Source organism: Elephantulus edwardii, unplaced genomic scaffold (assembly GCF_000299155.1).
Source record: "Elephantulus edwardii isolate Elephantulus edwardi_28Jun2011 unplaced genomic scaffold, EleEdw1.0 scaffold00213, whole genome shotgun sequence".
NCBI lineage: Eukaryota > Metazoa > Chordata > Mammalia > Macroscelidea > Macroscelididae > Elephantulus > Elephantulus edwardii.
Window position 1 is genome coordinate 3,872,153 of NW_006399963.1, and position 20,640 is coordinate 3,892,792.

General features: G+C 36.0%; 1 protein-coding gene across 6 annotated transcripts in view; it reads right to left on the reverse strand.

Annotated features, from left to right (window-relative positions):
- Nucleotides 1-20,640, reverse strand: part of MAPK8 (mitogen-activated protein kinase 8) — a 53,525-nt gene that overhangs the window by 8,189 nt on the left and 24,696 nt on the right. For 3 of the 6 annotated variants that reach the window (XM_006897707.1, XM_006897709.1, XM_006897712.1), the window contains 6 exons: nucleotides 17,294-17,459; nucleotides 15,576-15,647; nucleotides 13,622-13,804; nucleotides 13,231-13,355; nucleotides 12,449-12,512; nucleotides 2,543-2,620 (listed from right to left, as the gene is read on the reverse strand). In XM_006897707.1, the coding sequence (XP_006897769.1) occupies nucleotides 2,543-2,620; nucleotides 12,449-12,512; nucleotides 13,231-13,355; nucleotides 13,622-13,804; nucleotides 15,576-15,647; nucleotides 17,294-17,459 (688 nt within the window). Of the gene's footprint in view, nucleotides 1-2,542; nucleotides 2,621-12,448; nucleotides 12,513-13,230; nucleotides 13,356-13,621; nucleotides 13,805-15,096; nucleotides 15,169-15,575; nucleotides 15,648-17,293; nucleotides 17,460-20,640 lie in introns of all 6 variants that reach the window. The other 3 variants (XM_006897708.1, XM_006897710.1, XM_006897711.1) reach the window with 2 other exon arrangements.

A 20,640-nucleotide genomic window follows, 5' to 3' on the forward strand; every position in this document is an offset into this window, starting at 1 on the left:
CAAGAAAACAGCATGGTTTAAAATCAAGAAAAGTGTGAACGACAGTTGTATCCTTTCTCCATACCTATTCAATCTGTACTGAAAGGTGAAGCCAGAGTAATCCTTGGAGGCAAAAAGGATGAAACTTCTTCTCACATACCTTCCTCATGTTGCTAGGAGAGGCTATTCTTTGGAGAGCACCAATATGCTTGGAAAGTTGGCAAAACACCAATATGCTTGGAAAATTGGCAAAAGAGAGGAAGACTCTCAACCAGATGGACTGACACAGTAACTACAGCAACGGGCTCGAGTATGTCAGAGATTGTAAGCATGGCATAGGACAGGATAGGGTTCAGGTATAGGATAGGGTTCGGGTCTGTTGTTTATATGGGGTCACTGTTGAGTTGTACGCAACATGACAGTACACCTAAAACCAACAATACTCTGGAGGCTGAACAAAACATTCAGGCAGCTGGACTATATAAAGAAAGTGGTATCAACAATCTTGATTATGCAGATGATACAAGTTTGCTTTCAGAACGTGAAGAGGGCTGGAAGCACTTATTGTAGAAGATCAAAAACTACAGCCATCAACATCAAGAAAAGAAAAAATCCTCATCACTAGACAAACTGGCTGCATCATGACAGATGAAGAAAAGACTGAAGCTGTCAATGTTTTCATTTTACTGAGATCCACGATCAACAACCACAGCAACTGCAGTCAAGAAATCAAAAGATGTGTTGCATTGGGAAAGTCTACTGCCCAGGACCTTTCCAAAATGCTAGAGTAAGGATGTCAGAATAAAGACTAAAGTGTGCCTGATCCAAGACGTGGACTTTTTAGTTACTTCCTATGGATCTGCAAATTGTGGACAATGAACATGAAATTAAAGAATTACTGATGACTGTGAATTTTGGTGTTAAGAATAGCGAATATTCCATGAACTCCCAAAAGAACAAACAAGTCTATCTTGGAGGAAGTGCAACCAGGGTGCTGCTTAGGGGCAAGGATGATGAACCTTCATCTCACATACTTTGGGCATGTTGTCAAGAGGGGCCAGTTCGTAGGAGAAATAAATGCTTTGAAAGGTGGAGGATCAGAGAAAGAGAAAGATCTCCAACAAGATGGATCAACACAGTGACTGTTACAAGGGACTCCAGCATATCAGAGATGGTGAGTATGGTGCAGCATTCATATCTGCTGTTCACAGTGTTGCCAGGAGACACAACAGATTTGATGGCAACTAAGTACAGCGTAGCATACTTCTGGTTAAAATCTCATTTAAAAATGAGTTGTCTCTGCTGTGCTAATGTGGCAGGAGCATAGTTAGATGTGTCTTGAGTCACTCACTCTCTTTTGAGATATAAAAGAAATTAAACAAGCAAGGAAGAGAAGCAGAGATAGTTGAAAACAAAACAAAGCAAAATTGATCCAAAATAAGAGATTCCCTAAGGAATCATGATGCAAAAGCAAAGTGAAAGAGTGAAAGGACCCTTCTCCAGAGTCAAGAAAAACTTTTCTCCTGGAGTTGGTGCTCTGAATTAGGACTTTTAGTCTCCTAAATAATAAGAAAATAAATCTATTTGATAAAACCATCCACCTGTGTATCTCCATCAAAGGAGCACTGGATAATAAGGACACTGGGAATTTTAGTAGCTGAATGAAGTAGATAAGCCATCTAACAGTGCCTATCATGTAGTATATGTATATTAAACATACTAATTACACATGATTTTCTGTCCTTTACATTTCCCCCCCCAGTCCATAATTTTTCTGAATATTAAGCTCCGTCTCACATACTTTGGGCACAGTGCAAGGAGGGACCAGTTCTTGGAGAAGGACATTATGCTTGAAAAGGTAGAGGGTCAAAGCAAGATACGAAGACCCTAGATGAGATGAAATGACACAGTGACCATGGCAATAGGGTAGGTGTGTCAGAGCCGATGAGACTGGCTCAGGGTAAAGCAGGATTCATAGTCGTCGTTCACAGGGTCTCTATGAGTCAACCCAGTAGTCAACTGGGTGGCACAAAACAACAGTAACAGTAAAGTTTCTTTATAATAAAAGAAAGTCATTCTCTTCCATAATCCAGTTTTCTTCTTAATGTTTGAACTCTAAGAGCAGTGGAAACATCTCTAGCTACGAGGCTCAAAATAGTTTTATGGAGAAAGTGAAATCTGACCTAGGGAGCTAGGCCTTGATGGCTGCTAAGTTGCAATATACCAAATTATGCAGTGAAGCTTCTGCTTATTTATGTGAAGTAAAGACTGCTGAGATCATCAAAAGATAAGTACATTAAATTCTGAGAAAAGCCTTCTGTAAAGACAGTGAACAATGCCAATGGATAAAGGTTTCAATTGTCCTTTAAGGGAATGTCAATATCAAAGAAAAAATATTTTACATAGTTACATATATATATTGGTATAAAGTCTTTCTAATTTAACTTGAAATAAGCACTTATTAAACTTCAAACAACAATAGTAGTAAACATGGAGAGAAATGTAATCTGAAGACTGTAAGTAAGTCAACTGTAATTTTAACCAAGCTTATAGTGTAACCAACCTAAAGGAGAGGGCTGACCCCGTATTACTCCATTCTTGGTTCTTTCCTCCAAGTCCATAACTTCCTTGTATATCAATTCTGGAAAAAAGAAGAATAAAAGTCAGTTGACTTTTCAAAGTCTAAGAGCCAATCAAACAAGCTTTTTTTTTAAAAAAAAGGTATTCATGATAAATAATTCAACAGTATTCTAACAATGGCAATGTCAGCCTAAGATTTGTTAATAGCAATCCCTTAATCTCAACTGTGAATAATACTGGAAGAAACTATTATTTTTAAAATTTAAGGATAAAATTAAGGTTTGTGGCTTTATTTTTCCTCCTCTTTAGTACTCTGTACTATACCCAATCATATCATATACAATCCTGCATGAATGCTTCTTTAGTCTTATATTTATGAGACTTGTAACACTTATGTCTTATTAATTTGCACTTCCTGAGCTCTAGGATTTAACATCTGGTACCCTGTAGGTTTATATAACAACTCTACCACTGTAGGTGGCAGCTCTGGTTGCTTAATGTTAAAGAACTGCACTGTTAACACTAAGGCATGTAATTAGAAACCACCAGCTGCTCTGTTGGAGAAAGATGGGCAATCTCTTTCCTTACAATTTATTACCTCTGAAAATTCATTGGAGGGTAGTTAGGGAGGCTGAGTTCCAACTTGATGGTACTCAACAATTACACTGTAGGTATTAACAGATATCTTTTAAAAATATTAAAATCAAGAGTTTTATGGAAGCTTGCTCTAATCAGAACACAACCTAAATACTTTTTTGACATTTTTCTGTATTTATACATAACAACCAAATTTCACCTGCTGATACTTTCTAAAAGGTAAAATTAAGACACTTTCTGCAAACATGAAGGAAGTAAATGGGGCCAACACATGAACTTAAAACCCTGTATCAAGAAACATATCTAAGTATTTAAGTTCAGATCTAATTTGAAAAGCACAGGAAAAACAGAGTTCCTACTAATATATTTCAGCTTTGGTGGCCTGCTGTTGTTACTAGGTGGCGCTGAGTCGAGTATGTCACACAGCAACTCTCATGAACAACAGATCTGCACCCTGTACTATCCTGTGCCAACTTCACAACTCTGACACACTCAAGCCCATTGCTGCAGTCACTGTTCCAATCTACCTGGTTGAGGGTTTTCCTCTCCTTTGTGTCCTACCACCTTTCCAAGCATGATGTCCATCTCTAAGGAATAGCTTCTCCTGCAACATGCCCAAAGTATATGAGATGAAGGTTGGCAATCCTTGCCTACAAGGAGCACCCTGACTGCATGCACCTTCTCCAAGATATATCTATTTGTTCTTTGGCAATCCATGGTATATTCCGTACTCTTCTCCAGTATCACAGTTCAAAGGCATCAAATCTTCTTATATGATCCTTATTTACTGTCCAACTTTCACATGCACAGCAAGAGATTGAAAAAACATGGCCTGAATCAAGATCACCGTAGTCCTCAAACTGGTATCACCAAGTCCTTGACTACAGAATTTCCCAATGCAACGTTGTTGTTGTTATGTGCCATCGAGTGCCTGAGACCCATAGCAATACTATGTACAGCAGCTCTGAACCCTGAGCCAGTCTCACTGATTCTGACACACTAACCCCCATTGTCCCAGTTACTATATCAATCCATCTTATCTGGGGTCTTCCTCTCCTGCGCTGTCCCTCCATCCTTCCAAGCATGATATCCTCTCCAAGGACCAGCCTCTCCTGGCCACGTGCCTAAATTATGTGAGACAGAGCTTCAAAATCCTAGCCTTCAGGGAGAAACTTGGTTTCACCCTCTCCAAGACAGACCTATTTGTTTTCTTGGCAATACGTGGTATGTGCAAGACTCTTCCACAATTAGAAGGGTATTGATTGATTCTTCTTCTGTCATCCTTAGTCACTGTTGAGCTTTCTGAAGTACAGCAAGTAATTGCTAAACCCATGGCCTGGATTAGGCACATCTTGGTCTCTAGACTAACATTGTTACTTTTTGGCACTCTAGAGAGGTCCCTGAAAGAAGATTCTAAATGTAATTCATCTTTTGATTTCCTGACTTCTGGTGTTAAGACTGTTGATTGCACAACCGAGCAAGCTGTAATCGTTAACTTCAATCTCTTCTCCATCTATCACAGTGCTGCCAATTGGCCAAGTCGTGAGAATCTTTGTCTTCTTGATGTTAAGCTTCAACTGATATTGAAGACTACAGTCCTTGACCTCCTACAGCAAATGCTTCAAATCTTCCATTTCAGCAAGCAAGGTTGTGTCATCTACATAACATAGGTTGTTGATGAGTCTTTCTCCAATCCTGACGCCACATTTCTCCTCTTAAGAGTCCTACTTCCCAAATGACTTGTTCTGCATAAAATATAGAAAAGCTATGGAGACAGGATGTATCTCTTGATGCTTTCCTTTCCTAATTTTGAACCATGCAGTATTTCACTGCTCTGTTCTGAGGAGTGCTTCCTGGCCCAAGTATAGATTTTACATAAGCACAATCAAGTGTTCTGGGATTCTCATTTTCCTGAAGGTGAGCCAGAATTTGTTGTGATCCACACAATCAAATGCCTTTGCATAGTCAATGAAACAAAGATAGATATTCCTCTGGTACCCAATGCAATACATCTCCTAATCTCCTGACTGGTAGTACCATGTGTATTAATTGTCTATTCAAATAAGACAAAGTTGTTGACCGTTTTAATCTTTTCTCCATCTATCATGATGTTGTCTATTGGTCCAGTGACAAGGATTTTTGTTTTCATGAGATGCGATTCATATTAAAGGCTGAAGGGTATTAGTGGTAAAGAATTATGCTGCCAATTAAAAGATATATGGTTCAAAGTCACTAGCTGTTCTGCAGAAGAAAAATGGGCATAATTATCTTCTGCAATTTACTGCCTCTGAAAATCCACTAGAGACTGGTGGGTTCCTACTCAACATACTCCACACCACCACCACCACCATCAATGAACTTATAGTTATTAAGCAATGATATACATGGTTCACAAAGGGAAACAAAGAGACAATGTACTAAGTACATTCAACATCATATTTATATAAAAATATGTACTTGTGCTGAAGAGTCCACACTTGAAGCAAGCTTCCAGCTTCACTAGTTTCTAGGAACTTGGATTACAAAATGGTTCCATCATTAATTGATAAGCTGGCTCACTATGCCTAAATTCTGCAAACAATATGGGTTATGCGGAAGATGACTACATGAACAATCCCAACAAAAGTCATGGGAACTAAATCCCAAACAAAGGTCCCTCACAAACATTGTACATGTCACAACATATTGCTGGTAAGTCATCCATCCTGCTGTGACTTAGTTAGGAAGGTTTGATGGAAGACTGTGGTTAGTTTCTCCCAGAATTTGCCCCACAACCTTTTCTTTATTTTTACTTTTTATCTTTTCACTCTAACAAATTATAACCATGACTAACTATGACTATATTCTGAGTCTTCCAAGTAAATCCTTGAGCCTGTAAGTGGTAACTGAAACATTCAACAGAGTACTATACAAGAACTATTTTTTGCAGATGTACACAATGAATTACATTGTTCAGCATACACATGAAATAGGCATGATGAAAAAATACAACCCTGATATACAACTTTCCTGATTTTAAACCATGTAGTATCCCTTCCTTCAGTTCAAACAACTATTTCTTGGTTTCACATGAACACAATAAAGTGTTCTGGAATTCCTATTCTTCTCTAATTATCTACAATTTATTATCATTCGGAGTGTTATATGCCTTTGCATAGTCAATAAAAACCAAGTAAACATCTTTCTGATATTTTCTTTCAGCTAAGATCCATCTGACATTAAAATTATATTCCTTGTTCCTTCTAAATTCAGCTTGAATTCTGCCAGTTCCTTGTCCATGTATCACTGCTCTAGCTATCCTTGAAGTAATATTCAGTAAGATTTTACTTGCATGTGATACCAACGATATTGTTTGATAGTTTCTACACTCTGCTAGATCTTTTCCCCCCTTTGAATGGTCAGTTGAAGAGGTAGCTTTCTTCCAACTACATTGGCATAGGCTGGTTAGCACATCCAGGACTGCATCTATTGGCTGAATTATCTCTATCGCAATTACATTAATTATTGGAGCCTTATTTTTAAAGACAAAGCCTTCAGTTAAGCTTCACCTTATTTGTTACCACTGGTTCTTGATCTTTGTTACTTCCTAAAATGGTTCAGTGCCAACCAATTCTTTTTGCTGCACTGTCTATTTCTTCCATCTTCTTTTGATGCTGCCTGTATCACTCAAGATTTTGTACATAAAATAAGCGTATCCTAACTCAAGGCTTACATTTTGCTTTAGTCCTTTGATCTGGAAAAATACTAATCATCTTTTTCCAAGCAAATAATCCAAGAAGTTGGACTACATGAACAATGGAGGAAGATTTATCAACAACCTACACTGCATATATGTCAAACATGTCAATAGAAAGTGAAAACTTGAAGCACTTATTGAAGATCAAAGACTATAGTGCCTTCAATATAGTTATATCTCAACATTAAGGAAAAAAAAATTACACAGCCAGACCAACAGGCAACCTCATGGAAGATGGAACAACAAAGATTGAAGCTGCCAACTATTTTATTTCTCCTAGACTGACAATAAATATCCCTGCCAGCTGCAGTAAAAATATAAAAAAACAAAAGGCAAGTTGCATTGGGCAAGTCTGTAGTAAAGGAAATTCTTAAATTGTTAAAGAGCAAGGATGATACTTTAAGGATTGAGATGTACCTTGATTCAAGCCATGAGTCTTCTCCAATTGTTTAATATTTATGTGGAAGTTATAAAAGAAATAAGGAAGACTGAAGACCTGATGCTTTTGGATTATGGTATTGGTGAAGAATACTGAATAAACTATTGACTGAGAAAAGAACAAATCTGTCTTGGAGGAAGTGGAACCGGGATGCTCCTTTGAGGCAAAGATGGTGAAATTTCATCTCACATATTTAGTGCATGCTGTCAAGAAGGGCCAGTCCTTGGAAAAAGACATCAAGCTAGGAAAATCAGAAAGCCAGAGAAAAGATCCCAAATAAGATATTGTGACACAATGACTGTAACAATGGGCTTGAGCATATCAGAAATTTTGAGGATGGCACAAGATTTCTAACTGTGGTTCACAGTTGCTATGCATTTAGTCAGCTGTACAAAGAACTTAATAACAACAAACTACAAATAAAGATTCTGACATCAAACTATTGAGCTTGTTATTAGAATTAGTTAACATCAATGTTAGGACTTCTTTTTTTTTTTTTTTTTTTTTAGGTAGAGAGATTCCGATTTTTATATGTTTTTGAAAGAAAACAGTTCATTTCATAACAGATTCTAAGTGCACGTTGTTGCCCCTGCCCAGCTATCCATCCTCTTTTTTTTTTTTTTGTGTGTGTGTGTGTGTACTAGGACTTCTTGTTATTAGGTGCCATTGAGTTAGTAACTCTATGAACAGTTGACCTGAACCCTGTCTTTTCCTGTGCCATCCTCATCATCTCTGACACACTAGAGCCCACTGCTAAAGTCACCATGTCAATCCATCTCATGAGGGAGGTCTTCCTCTCCTCCACTGCCCCTCTATCCTTCCAAGTATGATAGCCCTTTCCAAGGAATATAGCTTCAAAGTATGAAAGATGAAGCTTTGCCATCTTTGCCTCCAAGGAGCAATTTGGTGGCACTTTTTCTAAGACATATCTGTTTGTTTGACAGTCATGGAGTATTCAGTACTCTTCTCCAGCACTACAAATGAAAGGCATCAATTATTCTGTCACCCTTATTCATTATCCAGCTCTCTGATATGTAGGTGAATAAGAAGACGATGACCTGAATCAGGCACTCCTTAGTCTTCAAATTGACATCACTGCTCTTCAGTATTTTTAGAAATGTTTCTGACAGCGGATTTGCCCAATGCAATGCATCTCCTGATTTCCTGACTGCCGGTACCAAGGATACTGATTGTTGATCCAAGTAAGATAAAATCATTGACAGCTTCTATCATGTCGACTGTTGGTCCTATGGTGAAGACCTTTGTTTTCTTAACGCTGAGATGCAATCCATACTGCAGGCTGTAATACTGGATCTTTTGCAGCGTTTCATATATTCCTCACTTTCAGAAAGGAAGTTGTGTTATGACTAGTAACGCATTATTTTGACATCTTCAACAACTAGATACAGAACAGAAAGTGCTACAGTTTCCAGAAGAAAGGAAATAGTAAAGATTAGAGCAAAAATAAGAACAACAAAATAAGAAAAGCTAAAGAATCAATAATACTAGAAATTAGTTCTCTGAAAGGATTAATAAAATTGACAAGCCGCTGGCAAATCTAACCAAAAAAGGAGATGACACAGGTAACACAGTAGGAAACTAAACGATTATGTAACAACAGAAACAAATTTTTTTAAAAAGTATAGTAACAGAATCCTGTGAATCTACCAGTTGCTTTTTGAGAGAAAGATGGACATTCTCTTCCTGTGCAATTTATACCCACTGAAAATATGGTGGAGGGTCAATTATGAGTCAGTTTTGACTCAAAAGCACATAAAAAGTAACAACATAAAAAGCTATAGCCCAACAGATTTAAAAGCCTAGAGGAAATGGTTAAGTATTAAAAAAAATGTTCTACCTATGTAACTATTTGAATAGTCATCACAAAAGCAGAACTAGGAAAGGCCATAAGAAAATTTCATAACGGGAAAAAGAAAAATCCTGGTCCAGATGGCTTCAAAACAGGAATGAAATTTTACCAAAAATTTAGAGGAGAGCCAATTCTAATTCTGCTCAAACTATTGGGGAACATAGGGGGGGGGGAAAAAAGAGAATATATCTGAATTCATTCTGTGAAACAGGCATAATCCTTATATGAAAGTCAGACAAAAACATCACTATAAAAGAAGATTATAGACCAACATCCCTCATGAATACAGATGTAAAAATTTTTAGCAATACCCAGCCAATAGAATCCAAAAATCAAATAAAAAAAATTACTCATCATGATTAAGTGGTATATGACTGATCCGGTATGATTAGGTATGTAAGGATGGTTCAACAACGACAAAAAAACCCCACAACCAATGTTATTAACCACATCAATAAAACAAACTAAAAGACACTTGATCATCATAATCAATGCTGAACAGGCATATGGCAAAATCCAATACCTTTTTCTGGAAAAAATACTCAAAGTAGGAATGGAAGAGGGCAATTCCTCAACAGAATTATAAGTATGTACCCAAACCAAGGTCCACCATTACTCTCAGTGGAGAGACAATAAAGGCATTCATCCCCTTTGTGTATGGAACCAGAGAAGGATGTCCTTTTTCACCACTTCTGTTCAGTATTGTGTTGGAATTCTCAGCGAAAGCAGTAAGGCCCAAGTTCATTGGATAAAAAAACAAAACAAAACAAACAAACAGAAAAAAAACTGGTCAAAAGAGGAATAAAAACAGCCTGGTCCAACTGTCTCAGGTATCTTTTAAAAAGAAACATTTCAGAAATTCCATGTCAATGAAACCATTGTTAATAATTCACTAAAAAAAATTAAACTCAATGCTTATAAGTTGGAACAGACTCATAACTGACTCTCCATCAAACAGGAGGAAACTGTCCTTCTTTCTCTCTCACAGTTGCTGGTGGATTTGAACTACCAGAGACCTTGTCTTGGCTTAGCAGTGAATGTCCTAAACACTATCCCACCAGAGATTCCCCAATACTCAACTACATTTATAAAATAAAACTAAAAAACACTATCAGTAAAGGGGAGGGCAGGCTTTCCATATAATGCTAATAAATATGTGGATGTTTACAATGAATTTTATTTGGAGAATAGTTTGGAGGTAACAAAACAAAACCAAAAAAAAAAAAATCCACCCCAAAAACTTTTGGCTCAGAGGACGTTTTTTCTTTCAAAGATCTTCTCAGATGTGAACAATAACATGGGAGAATTGTTAGAAATATCAAAAACATTTCTATTTGTAACAAAAAAGCCCACATAACATTTTTCTCAATTTAAAGATTAACGTGTACCTGATCCAAGCCATGATCTTTCCAATTACTTCCTATGCATATTAAAGCTGGATAATGAATGAGGGTGACAGAAGAATAAATGATGCATCTGAAGAAGTTTACTTGAATATCAAATGGATTTTCAAAAGAACAAATAGGTACCTCAAAGGAAGTGCAACTAGTGTGCTCCTTAGAGGCAAGGATGGGGAAACTGTCTCACATACTTGGTCATGTTGGTAGGATGGTAAGTTCTCGGGAAAAGAAATCATGCTGAAAAACATGAAAGGTCAAAGAAAGTGAGGACGACCCCCATAACATGGGATGACACAGTGACTGTAACAATGGACTTAAGCATATCAGAGATGATTAGGATGGCACAGGAGAAGGCAAGATTCAGATCTGTTGTTTACAGAATCACTATGAGTTGTAATACCTATTTAATCTGTGTGCTGAGAAAATATTTTGAGAAGTTGGATTCTATGAATAAGAGTGTTATATAACGATTGGAGGGAGACTCATAAATAACCTGCATTACGCAGATGACACAACCTTGCTTCCTGAAAGTGAGGAAGACTTGAACCACTTGTTGCAGATTAAAGAATTCAGCCTTCAATATGGATTGCACCTCGATATCAAGAAAACAAAGATTCTTACCACTGGACTAATAGGCAGTATCATGATGGATAGAGAGGAGATTGATACTGTCAACAGCTTCATCTAGCTTGGTGCCACAATTAACACCACTGGTACCAGCAGTCAAAAAATAAGATGAATTGCAGTGGGAAAATCTGCAGTTAAGAGACCTCTCCAAATTACCAAGGAATAATGTTGTCAGTTTGAGGACTAAGGTGTATCTCATTCAGGCCATATTCTTTCTCATCACTTGCTATGCATCTAAAAGCTGGACAGAGAATAAGGATGACAGAAGAATTGATATCGGTGAGCTGTGGTTTTGGAGACGATCACAGACCATTCCTTGGACGGCCAAAAAAACAGATGTGTCTTGGAGAGGGTTCAGCTGGAGTGCTCTTTGGAGGCAAGAACAACATACTTTAGACATGTTGCTAGGAGGTACTATTCCTTAGGAAAGGACATGATGCTGGGAAAAGTCAACAAAGGAGAGGAAGACCTCTGACCAGGTGGGTTGACACAGTAACCGCTGCAATGGGTTCTTGTGTGTCAGAAAGTATGAGGATGGCACAGGACAGAAAAAGATTCAGATCTTTTGTTCACAGGATTGCTATGAGTCATACTCAACTTGATGGTACTTAACAACATGAGTCATAGATGGCACTAAACAACGTTTATAAAAATCTTAATAAGCGTATTACCATACATCAGTTATGAATAATAGAAAATACCAATATAAGAATATATCAACATAAACACAACATAAAAGCAATTGTGTGCTATGTATCAGAGACCTGGACTATAACTAGTGATGATAGAAAGAGAATTGATGCCTTTAAGCTGTGGTGCTAGAGAAGAATGTTGAATATACCATGCCTGCTAGGAGAACAAACAGATTTGTCCTGGAGAGGGTGAAGCCAGGCTGCTCCTTGGAGTCAAGGATTCTGAAGCGTCATGTGACATACTTTGGACATGCTGCAAGGAGGGACCAGTCCTTGGAGAGGGACATCATGTTTGGGAGAGTGGAGGGACAGCACAGGAGAGGAAAACCCTTGATGAAATGGATCAATTCAATGAGTAGGGTGGTGGGAGTAGGTGTGTTGGAGACAGTGAGGCTGGCACAGGATAGAGCAGGATTTAGGGCTCTTGAGTCACAAGCAATTTGATGGCACATAACAACAATAACAACAACAACAATCAACAAAAAAATGCTCTTTCCATTTTACCTCTAAGAATTAGATAAATATTACCTTTCCACTCTTCCACTGTGTGTTCCCTTTCATCTAATTGCTTGTCAGGGATCTTTGGTGGTGGCTAAAAAAGACAATATCTGCGTCAATTTACAGAGAAAGATCCTTATCACAACTATTATAGCTATAAATCAGAACACTTGAAATATGCTTCATTAGAGCAAGAGCAATCAATAATAAACCTTCATTTCAGGTGGAAAAGATGTTTAGCCATTATATTCTTTATTTCCAGATTTTAAAATGGTCCTATTTTATTTCTACCAAAATTTGTAGCAATTTATGCACATTTATTTGTTTTATAACTCTATCATGATGTTCCTCAAAGTGGTTAAGTAATGTAGCTTCTCCAGTCAGGTGTTTAAAAAAAAAAAAAAGAAGGAAAGGAAAAAAGCTAAGAAGGCAATAAGAAATGAGAATTAACTTTACCACTTATAGAAAGGTGTTTGGAGCTCGAGTGGTACAAATCATGTTTTTCATTGTTACATGAAAAGCTGACAGTTGGAGTCTATGCAGAAGCACATAAAAAAGACCCATAAAAAGATCTGGCAATCTACACCCAATAAAATTAGTGACTGAAAACTTTATGGACCATAGTCTTACTCTGAAACAAATTGCTTTGTGTGAATCAGAAACAACTCAATAGTAACTCCCTATGCAAAATCAAACAATACTTTTATTACATATATTTTTTATTTAAAATGTTCAGGTCTCCTCCAAACTTTAATTCAACTCTAAATCTTAAGAATGCAATAGATTCCTCAAATATTAAGAAAAGGACTTACAGCTTCTGCTTCAGAAGGATCATACCAGACATTAATATAGGGGTGCTGGAGAGCTTCATCTACAGAGATTCTTTTAGATGCGTCTATGACCAGCATTTTGGATAACAAATCCCTTGCCTGACTGGCTGCAAAAACAATCATGTTAATGTATGTGTATCTTGTTAAGGTTTTAAAAATACAAGTAAATTTAACTAGTTTATATTTTAAAAATAATACTTATATGGCAAAGCTAGGCCATATAAATGATTAAAACATATAAAATTAAGGATAAACAACCAAAACTTCATATTGATCTACCACTAAGACATACTTGGGCTAATCCCATTAAAAATTTGAATACACACATGCATGTACACTCAGACAATTAGATTTTACATATTTTTGAAGTTACCTTTAAGTTTGTTGTGCTCTGAATCAGCTGGGAAAAGTACATCAGGGAAGAGTTTCTCAAAGCTATATCCAGCATATTTAGGTCTGTTTTCCACATAAGTCCTTACGGTTGGTTGTAGTTTCTTCATGAATTCAGGACATGGCGTGCCAAGCTGTTCAATAACTTTATTCCACTGATCAATATCTAATATCAAGTTGCTAAGAAAACCACTCCATATCTACTATTCAACAGATTACTCATAACTACAAGAAAATGGTTTTTTCATGAATCCTGAGAAAGAATGTGGCAGTTATAAATATTCTCTTACAACCACCTTGACAAAAGGAATTCAATGTAGGTGGAAAGAAAGGTTCAAGAAATAAGCTTTATTAACCTTATTTATTGTGTGTATTGATGTGTGAAGGGGAACTACTAATTCTGATTTTACCATAAAATTAGAAGTTAAAGCTCCTCAATTATACATACAAGCAATAAATGACTCAAAGAATAATGGTAATTATCATCTAGGAGAGTGCTAAATGGAAATGGCGCACAATTCTGGAATTGAAAAAAATGGTCTTTTCTCACAGCTTATCAAAAACAGAAATATATTTCCTAGAGAATAAGAAATATTTTTATAATCAACCTTCTTTTTTAATTTTACTAAAGAAATTTAGGAATAAAAATAGTGGCTATGGGGGGAAATAGCATTTTTTAGAAGTCATTATACAGGTTGTAGCAATATTTTTTAATAGCTCTAAGATTTCTAAAAAAAAGATCAGTACCTGGCTAAGTTGTAAAGGTTAAGATTTCCTGATCTCCCTTCTCCCAGTTTTCACAGTCCAGGGCCCTAAATATTAAGACTTGAAACTCTCTTACTGTATGCAACACAGTGACTACAACTTTTCCAATCTTTCCTCCTAAAACAACTCTTAACTGTTACTAGTTGATAAACCCAGGACAGATCAGTTAATACAAATATTAAAAGTAGTCAGAGGAACCAAAACACAAACTCAGATCTAACTACCACCATATAAAACAATCACTGCTGACATTCTGAAATTAAAGAATCAATGTTATGCTGAATAATGTGACAAGCAAAAGAAAAGGCATACAGAACATAAAAAACAAAGAAAAAAGCAAAACAAAAGAATGACCAAATGAAACATGCAATTTCAAAATTGTTATCAAATCCTAAGTAATAATTAGATTTACTCAAGTATCTCATTATTAGAAATTAATTTAAACCATGATTTATGATTTCAATTCAAAGCCAGCAAGTAACTAGGAAACTATACTTGAGTAGTTTAAAGAATTAGCATGAGACAGTCAATAAAATGAAAAAAGGATCTATGTTAAATAGCAGGTGGCATTTTGAAAGAATTTAACATTATTATTCACTAGGGAGAAACAAATATATTATACCTGACCAAGCTAAAGTGTTTTAACATATTTTGACCTTTAGAAACTACATTTTAGGCCAAAGTTAAGGATACGATCAGTACCTGGGAACAAAACACCACCTTTGATCATTTCTCCCATGATGCACCCAACTGACCAAATGTCAACTGAAAACAAAATGCAATGACATTAACATAAGAATTTTTGTTTAAATCAAATTTATATATATATATATATATATATATATATATACACATACACACACACACACACATATACACACTAACAAAAATAAAAACCAAAAGCAACCACATACACACCAAGTACAGTTTAAAATGATAAAAAGCAGTATAAAATAAAATTTTTTAAAATGAGTGACAATGAATGGTTCTGACTACCAGCAGAGACTGTATGGCCTACTGCCAAATGCAGCCTAACAATATTCCAGCTTATGCCAACAATTATTTTAACTATGACATCTACAAATTTTGTATCTGCTTAAGAGAGACTTATGCATGATCATAAGAAATTTCACTGACTAACTAATTAAACTGCTGCAGTAGCATAAGGATACAGTCCCTTCCTGGAAAGAGGATTTTGTGGCAAACCATTTCTCCCATAATGCACCCCACAGACCATAAATCCACTACATGTTTGCAGCACAAAAAAAGGGAAAGCAAAGCAAAAGGTCATTTAAAATCAAAGAAGCATAGTATGACTGCATTATATAGTAACTGCAAAACACACTACAAAATGAAAAAAGTGATTTTCATTTTAGCTAATGGAATAAATTCTGAACAAAAGATTTTTAAAAAAGGTTTTGATTCACCCCTCGCCAAGTAAAATGTAGTCTTTTAACTGTGTATCTAAATTTAAAGTGAGAGTTCTGCACAGAAATAATAACTTATCCATTTTGTACTTCAGGAATGATAAAATATGGAACAGAAAATAAAAACTTTGAAAATATGGCTGAAACATGTGCATGAGGTAACGAGATTATTAAAATTTAATTTATTATTCTGAATTTCAATTGTGCATTAGACTAAGTCAAAGATAAAAACATGAGAAGAAAAAATATAGCATATTAAAATATTTAAAGCATAACTTGCTTAGCCAAGAAAATGAAAGTAAAAAGTTCGTCTAAAGTTCTTCAAAAGTTTTCACACTAGATTTATCTGGTTGAAATCACTACTGAACTGTCAAATTTTTTTTTTTGCAACATTTGCTACACTTATCCAACTCTCCCCAAAGAATTAAGTATACAGGTAACAACTAATCCAATTAAGGAAACTTAGTAAGAGATCTATTTCATGAGTCCTATTGAAATTCTTTAAATCCATAAACAGTACTACTTTTAGTTTAAGGAGTTCCTGTTGACTGGATGCAGTATGAAAGTTTTCTAAGACAAATGACAACTGGGAAAAAAAAAGACCATCTTTCTGACCCTCATCATTTTTAATGGGAATCCTAATTAATAATGCTGAAAAAAATATGCTTTGGAAGAAAGTCTCCCTTATAGATTGGCAGAGAACTGTGAATTACAGTTAAAATATTCACAATACAACTTACACAAAAGCAATCTTGAGGAAAGTTACTGTCAATTTCAGTGAAGGATTTTTAAGAACATGTAAGCCTTATTCACATACTAAACTAGCCTGAAGGCTAAATTATGCTTCCTGTAACTCATCAATCACTCCCTTTGAACTGAACTGACCATTCAGCAAGCTTCTGATGCTGTGAACTGCAGAGGAAGAGGGTCTATCTTTTTCCCTGAGGAGCTGCTGGTGGATTTGAACCTCCGGAAAGGTGTGGTCTTAATTACATTCACAACTCCCTATCGACTACATCACCTGAGGTCAGGTAACCTTAATTATCTCTCTGCTTTGAAGAATGATCTTTTGTACTGTACCCCATGAGACTGATATTAAATGCTATTATTATTAACTAATACTGAATTACTTGCCTGCCAACTTTAAATTCAATATATGTTTAATTAATTCTCATATTTTGTTCTTACAAAAAAGATCAACAATCCTAAGAAAGTAAATTGTATATATTCAGTTTTATGGGCCAAATTTTAAGCTAATGGTAGTACTGATGTTGTATTTATTGTTATTTAAATGAGTAAGGTCTCAAATTTTTCCAAATATTTGCAACATATACTTTCAAACTCTTGTTACACATTTAAATCAGTGATACATATTTTATTTGTGGACTTTAGCTTAAAACAGTCACCTAAAAAATCTAATGAACAAATGAAAACTATATTTCAAATAAAGTAAGTTTGCTGACCGTTTTCTTTGTAGCCCATGCCTAGGATGACCTCAGGGGCTCTGTAGTAACGGGTTACTACATATGGTGTCATCATGAAACTCGTTCCTGCTGTTCTGGCCAGTCCAAAGTCAAGAATCTTCAAAGTGCAGTCTGATTTCACTACTATATTACTGGGCTTTAAGTCCTTTAAAAAAAAAATAAATAAAAAAGATAACAAGAAACTCCGTCTATGGTATGTGTTATATATTTTATAGTTTACAACTGCTATCCTACCATTATCAGTCTGTCTTGGAGAGGTTTAAACCAAGTGTCTCCTCGGAGGCTAGCATTTTGAAGCTCCGCCTCACTTACTTTGGGCATGTGGCCAGGAGAGATCGGTCCTTGGAGAAGGACATCATGTTCGGAGGGGGGACAGACAGCGCAGGAGAGGGAGATCCCAGATTAGATGGATTGATACAGTAAATGGGGTGACAGGGGTTGATGTGTCAGAATTAAACTGGCTCAGGACAGGGAAGGGTTCAGAGCTGTACATAGGGTTGCTACACATTTGCAGGTGACTCAAAGGAACCTAACAACAATAACATACTAATGAAGGCAATCAACAACATCATCCTACTATATGCAAAACAATTCCCATTAACTATTAATCTCTCTCACTAAAATGAATCGTTATGCACAGGTTCATCATAGCTGAGAAATTAGCTTTGTGATTTTTTTTTTAAAAAACCAAAACAAATACATAGTGTTTGTTTTTAGTTTGTTGTTAGGTTGTGTTGAGTCGACTATAATTCATAGCAACCCTACAAACAACAGATCTGAGATTTGTTCTGTCTTGTGCTACTGTCACCATCTCAGATATGCTTGAAATCACTAGTAGAGCCACTGTGTAAATTCTTCTTGTTGATGTTCTTCCTCATTTTCGCTGACCCGCCCCCTTTGCTAGTATGATGTCTTTTTCCAAAGACTGACTCCTCTTAACATGCCCAACATATGGGACGTGACGTTTCACCATCGTTGCCTCCTCTAAGGAGCACTCTGGCTTAACCTGTTCCCAGATATATCTATTTATTCTTTTGGCAGTCCATGCAATATTCCATACTCTTCTCCAACACCATACCTAAAAGACGTCAATTCTTTCTCTGTCATCCTTAGTCACTGATAAACTTCTGGATGCATGGCAAGTAACTGAAAAGACCAAGGCTTGAGTAGGGTGTACCCTGATCTTTAAGTGATGCTTGTGATTAGCTAGGAACTTTGAGTAAAAGGATTTGGAAAGACATCTCAAAGCTCACTTAAGAATCATTATGGTCAAAGAAAGAACAGTATTTAAAGTTTGCCACATATGATATACATAGAGTGATCTAGTCTATAGAGTGTTTTCAGTGCTAACCTAGAGATAGTATCCACTTTGGCAATTCAAATACACCAGCATTCCCACGGGCTGTCAAGCTACAAAAACCTGCTGGACGGTCCACAGCAATGACTTTTTTAATTTTGACATATTACAATATTGATTTTTTTTAAAACCACAATAAGCTTTATACAGATACTATGGATTAACAATGGGATTCTCTATGTCTTTTAGAGTATCTGATGTTTATTTATAAAGGCCCAAATCAATCACTAATTTCCAACATGAAATCAAATAAGTTTGCCTTAAGAATTCTTTTTGCTGTTGAAGGTAGGATAGCACTGTCTTGGTGCTACAAAACCATATACTTACTTTTATTTATGCTACTAAACAATGTCTTTGTGAAGAATTGTCTACTGAGCCCAATGAAAGGAAAGAAGCAGCAGGAACACTGATGATTCTGTGCTCTAAACATAGTGCATCTTAATTTCTAAAATGAACCAAGGAACCAAAATCCACAGCTAATACATATCCCATTATCTGTACTGGTGTGCGGTATTTAGGATTTCAGTTTATGTATTATAAATATCAGTGATTAATAAAAAAGAAAGAATAAAATTTGCCTTCAAGACAAAGATCTTTATAATGCTTATGTTAGGAAGGTATATATGTCAACTTCAAGATATTCTATTAGGCCATCATGGATGGTTTGAAAACCTATACAATCTAAATATATCAACAAGTGAAGCAAAAAGTTTGTGAAGACAATTTTGTCAATAGTTTCAAGATAAACTATTTAAGTACTGATGTTAGTATTTAAGAATGGTTACTACAAAGGCTGGTGACAAAGTAGATTAAGTGTTGGATTGCTACCAGAAGACCAGAAGTTGAACTCACAAGCTTCTATTCAGAAAAAAGATACTTCCTCCTCTTTGCTAGTATAGGTAATGCTTTTATGAACGTGAGTGTGCATTTAAGATGTATACAGAATAGTGGGATTGCTGAAACAAAGGGTAATTAATTCTATTTCCAAATTTATAAGGAAGCACTAAAATTATATCATTTTACATTTCTTTCTTTTAAATTTTTTTCTTTTTTATTATTTAGTATGTGTGTACCGTCAAATCGGATCTGACTGATACAGGAGGAGACTGCCCCTCCTTCTCCAGCAGAGCATCTGGTAGATTTGAACCATGTACCTCTGGGATTGCAGTGCAGCTTCTTGCCACTAGGCCACCAGAGCTCCCTTCATTTTTGCTAGCATTGTTTGCATCTTTGACTGCTGCTTCCATGGACAATGACTGGCTGCGATTCAGGTTAACTATAATTTTTTATTGACAATTTTACTCTTTTATACAGTCATGATGATGTTGATATCGGTCCCATTATAAGTAAGGAATTCAAGTTAGAATATCCCAATTCTACTGTATTTGTTCAGCTCTATTTTCTGTAGTTTATATACACGTGCCTAGGTATCCATGCAGAAGAAAACAGAAATTATAGAAATAATATCTAAAGAAATAATGCATGTAAACTTCCTAAATTTGATTAAAGACACAAATCAACACAAGACACACTGTAATCAAAACTATCCAGAGTCAAAGACAAAAAGAAAATCTTGAAAGAAGAGGGAAACAACTCGTTATGTATAGGGATCCTCAGTCAAATGAATTTCTTATTAGAAATCATGGAAGAAATCAAGGAGAAAAGTAAAAATAATATTCAAAATGCTGTAAGCAAACAAAACAATATTAAGCAAGAATTCTATATACAGTAAAACTATACCTCAAAAAAACTTACAGCAACTTAATGAACAGGGAGCACTAGCGGCTTAGTGACAAAGAATTGTGCTGTCAAAGGGGAGCTCTGGTGGCCTAGTGGCAAGAAGCTGCACTGCAATCCCAGAGGAACGCGGTTCGAATCCACCAGATGCTCTGCCGGAGAAGGAGGCGCAATATCCTCCTGTACCAGTCAGATCTGATTTGACGGTACACGCACACAAAATAAAAAAAAA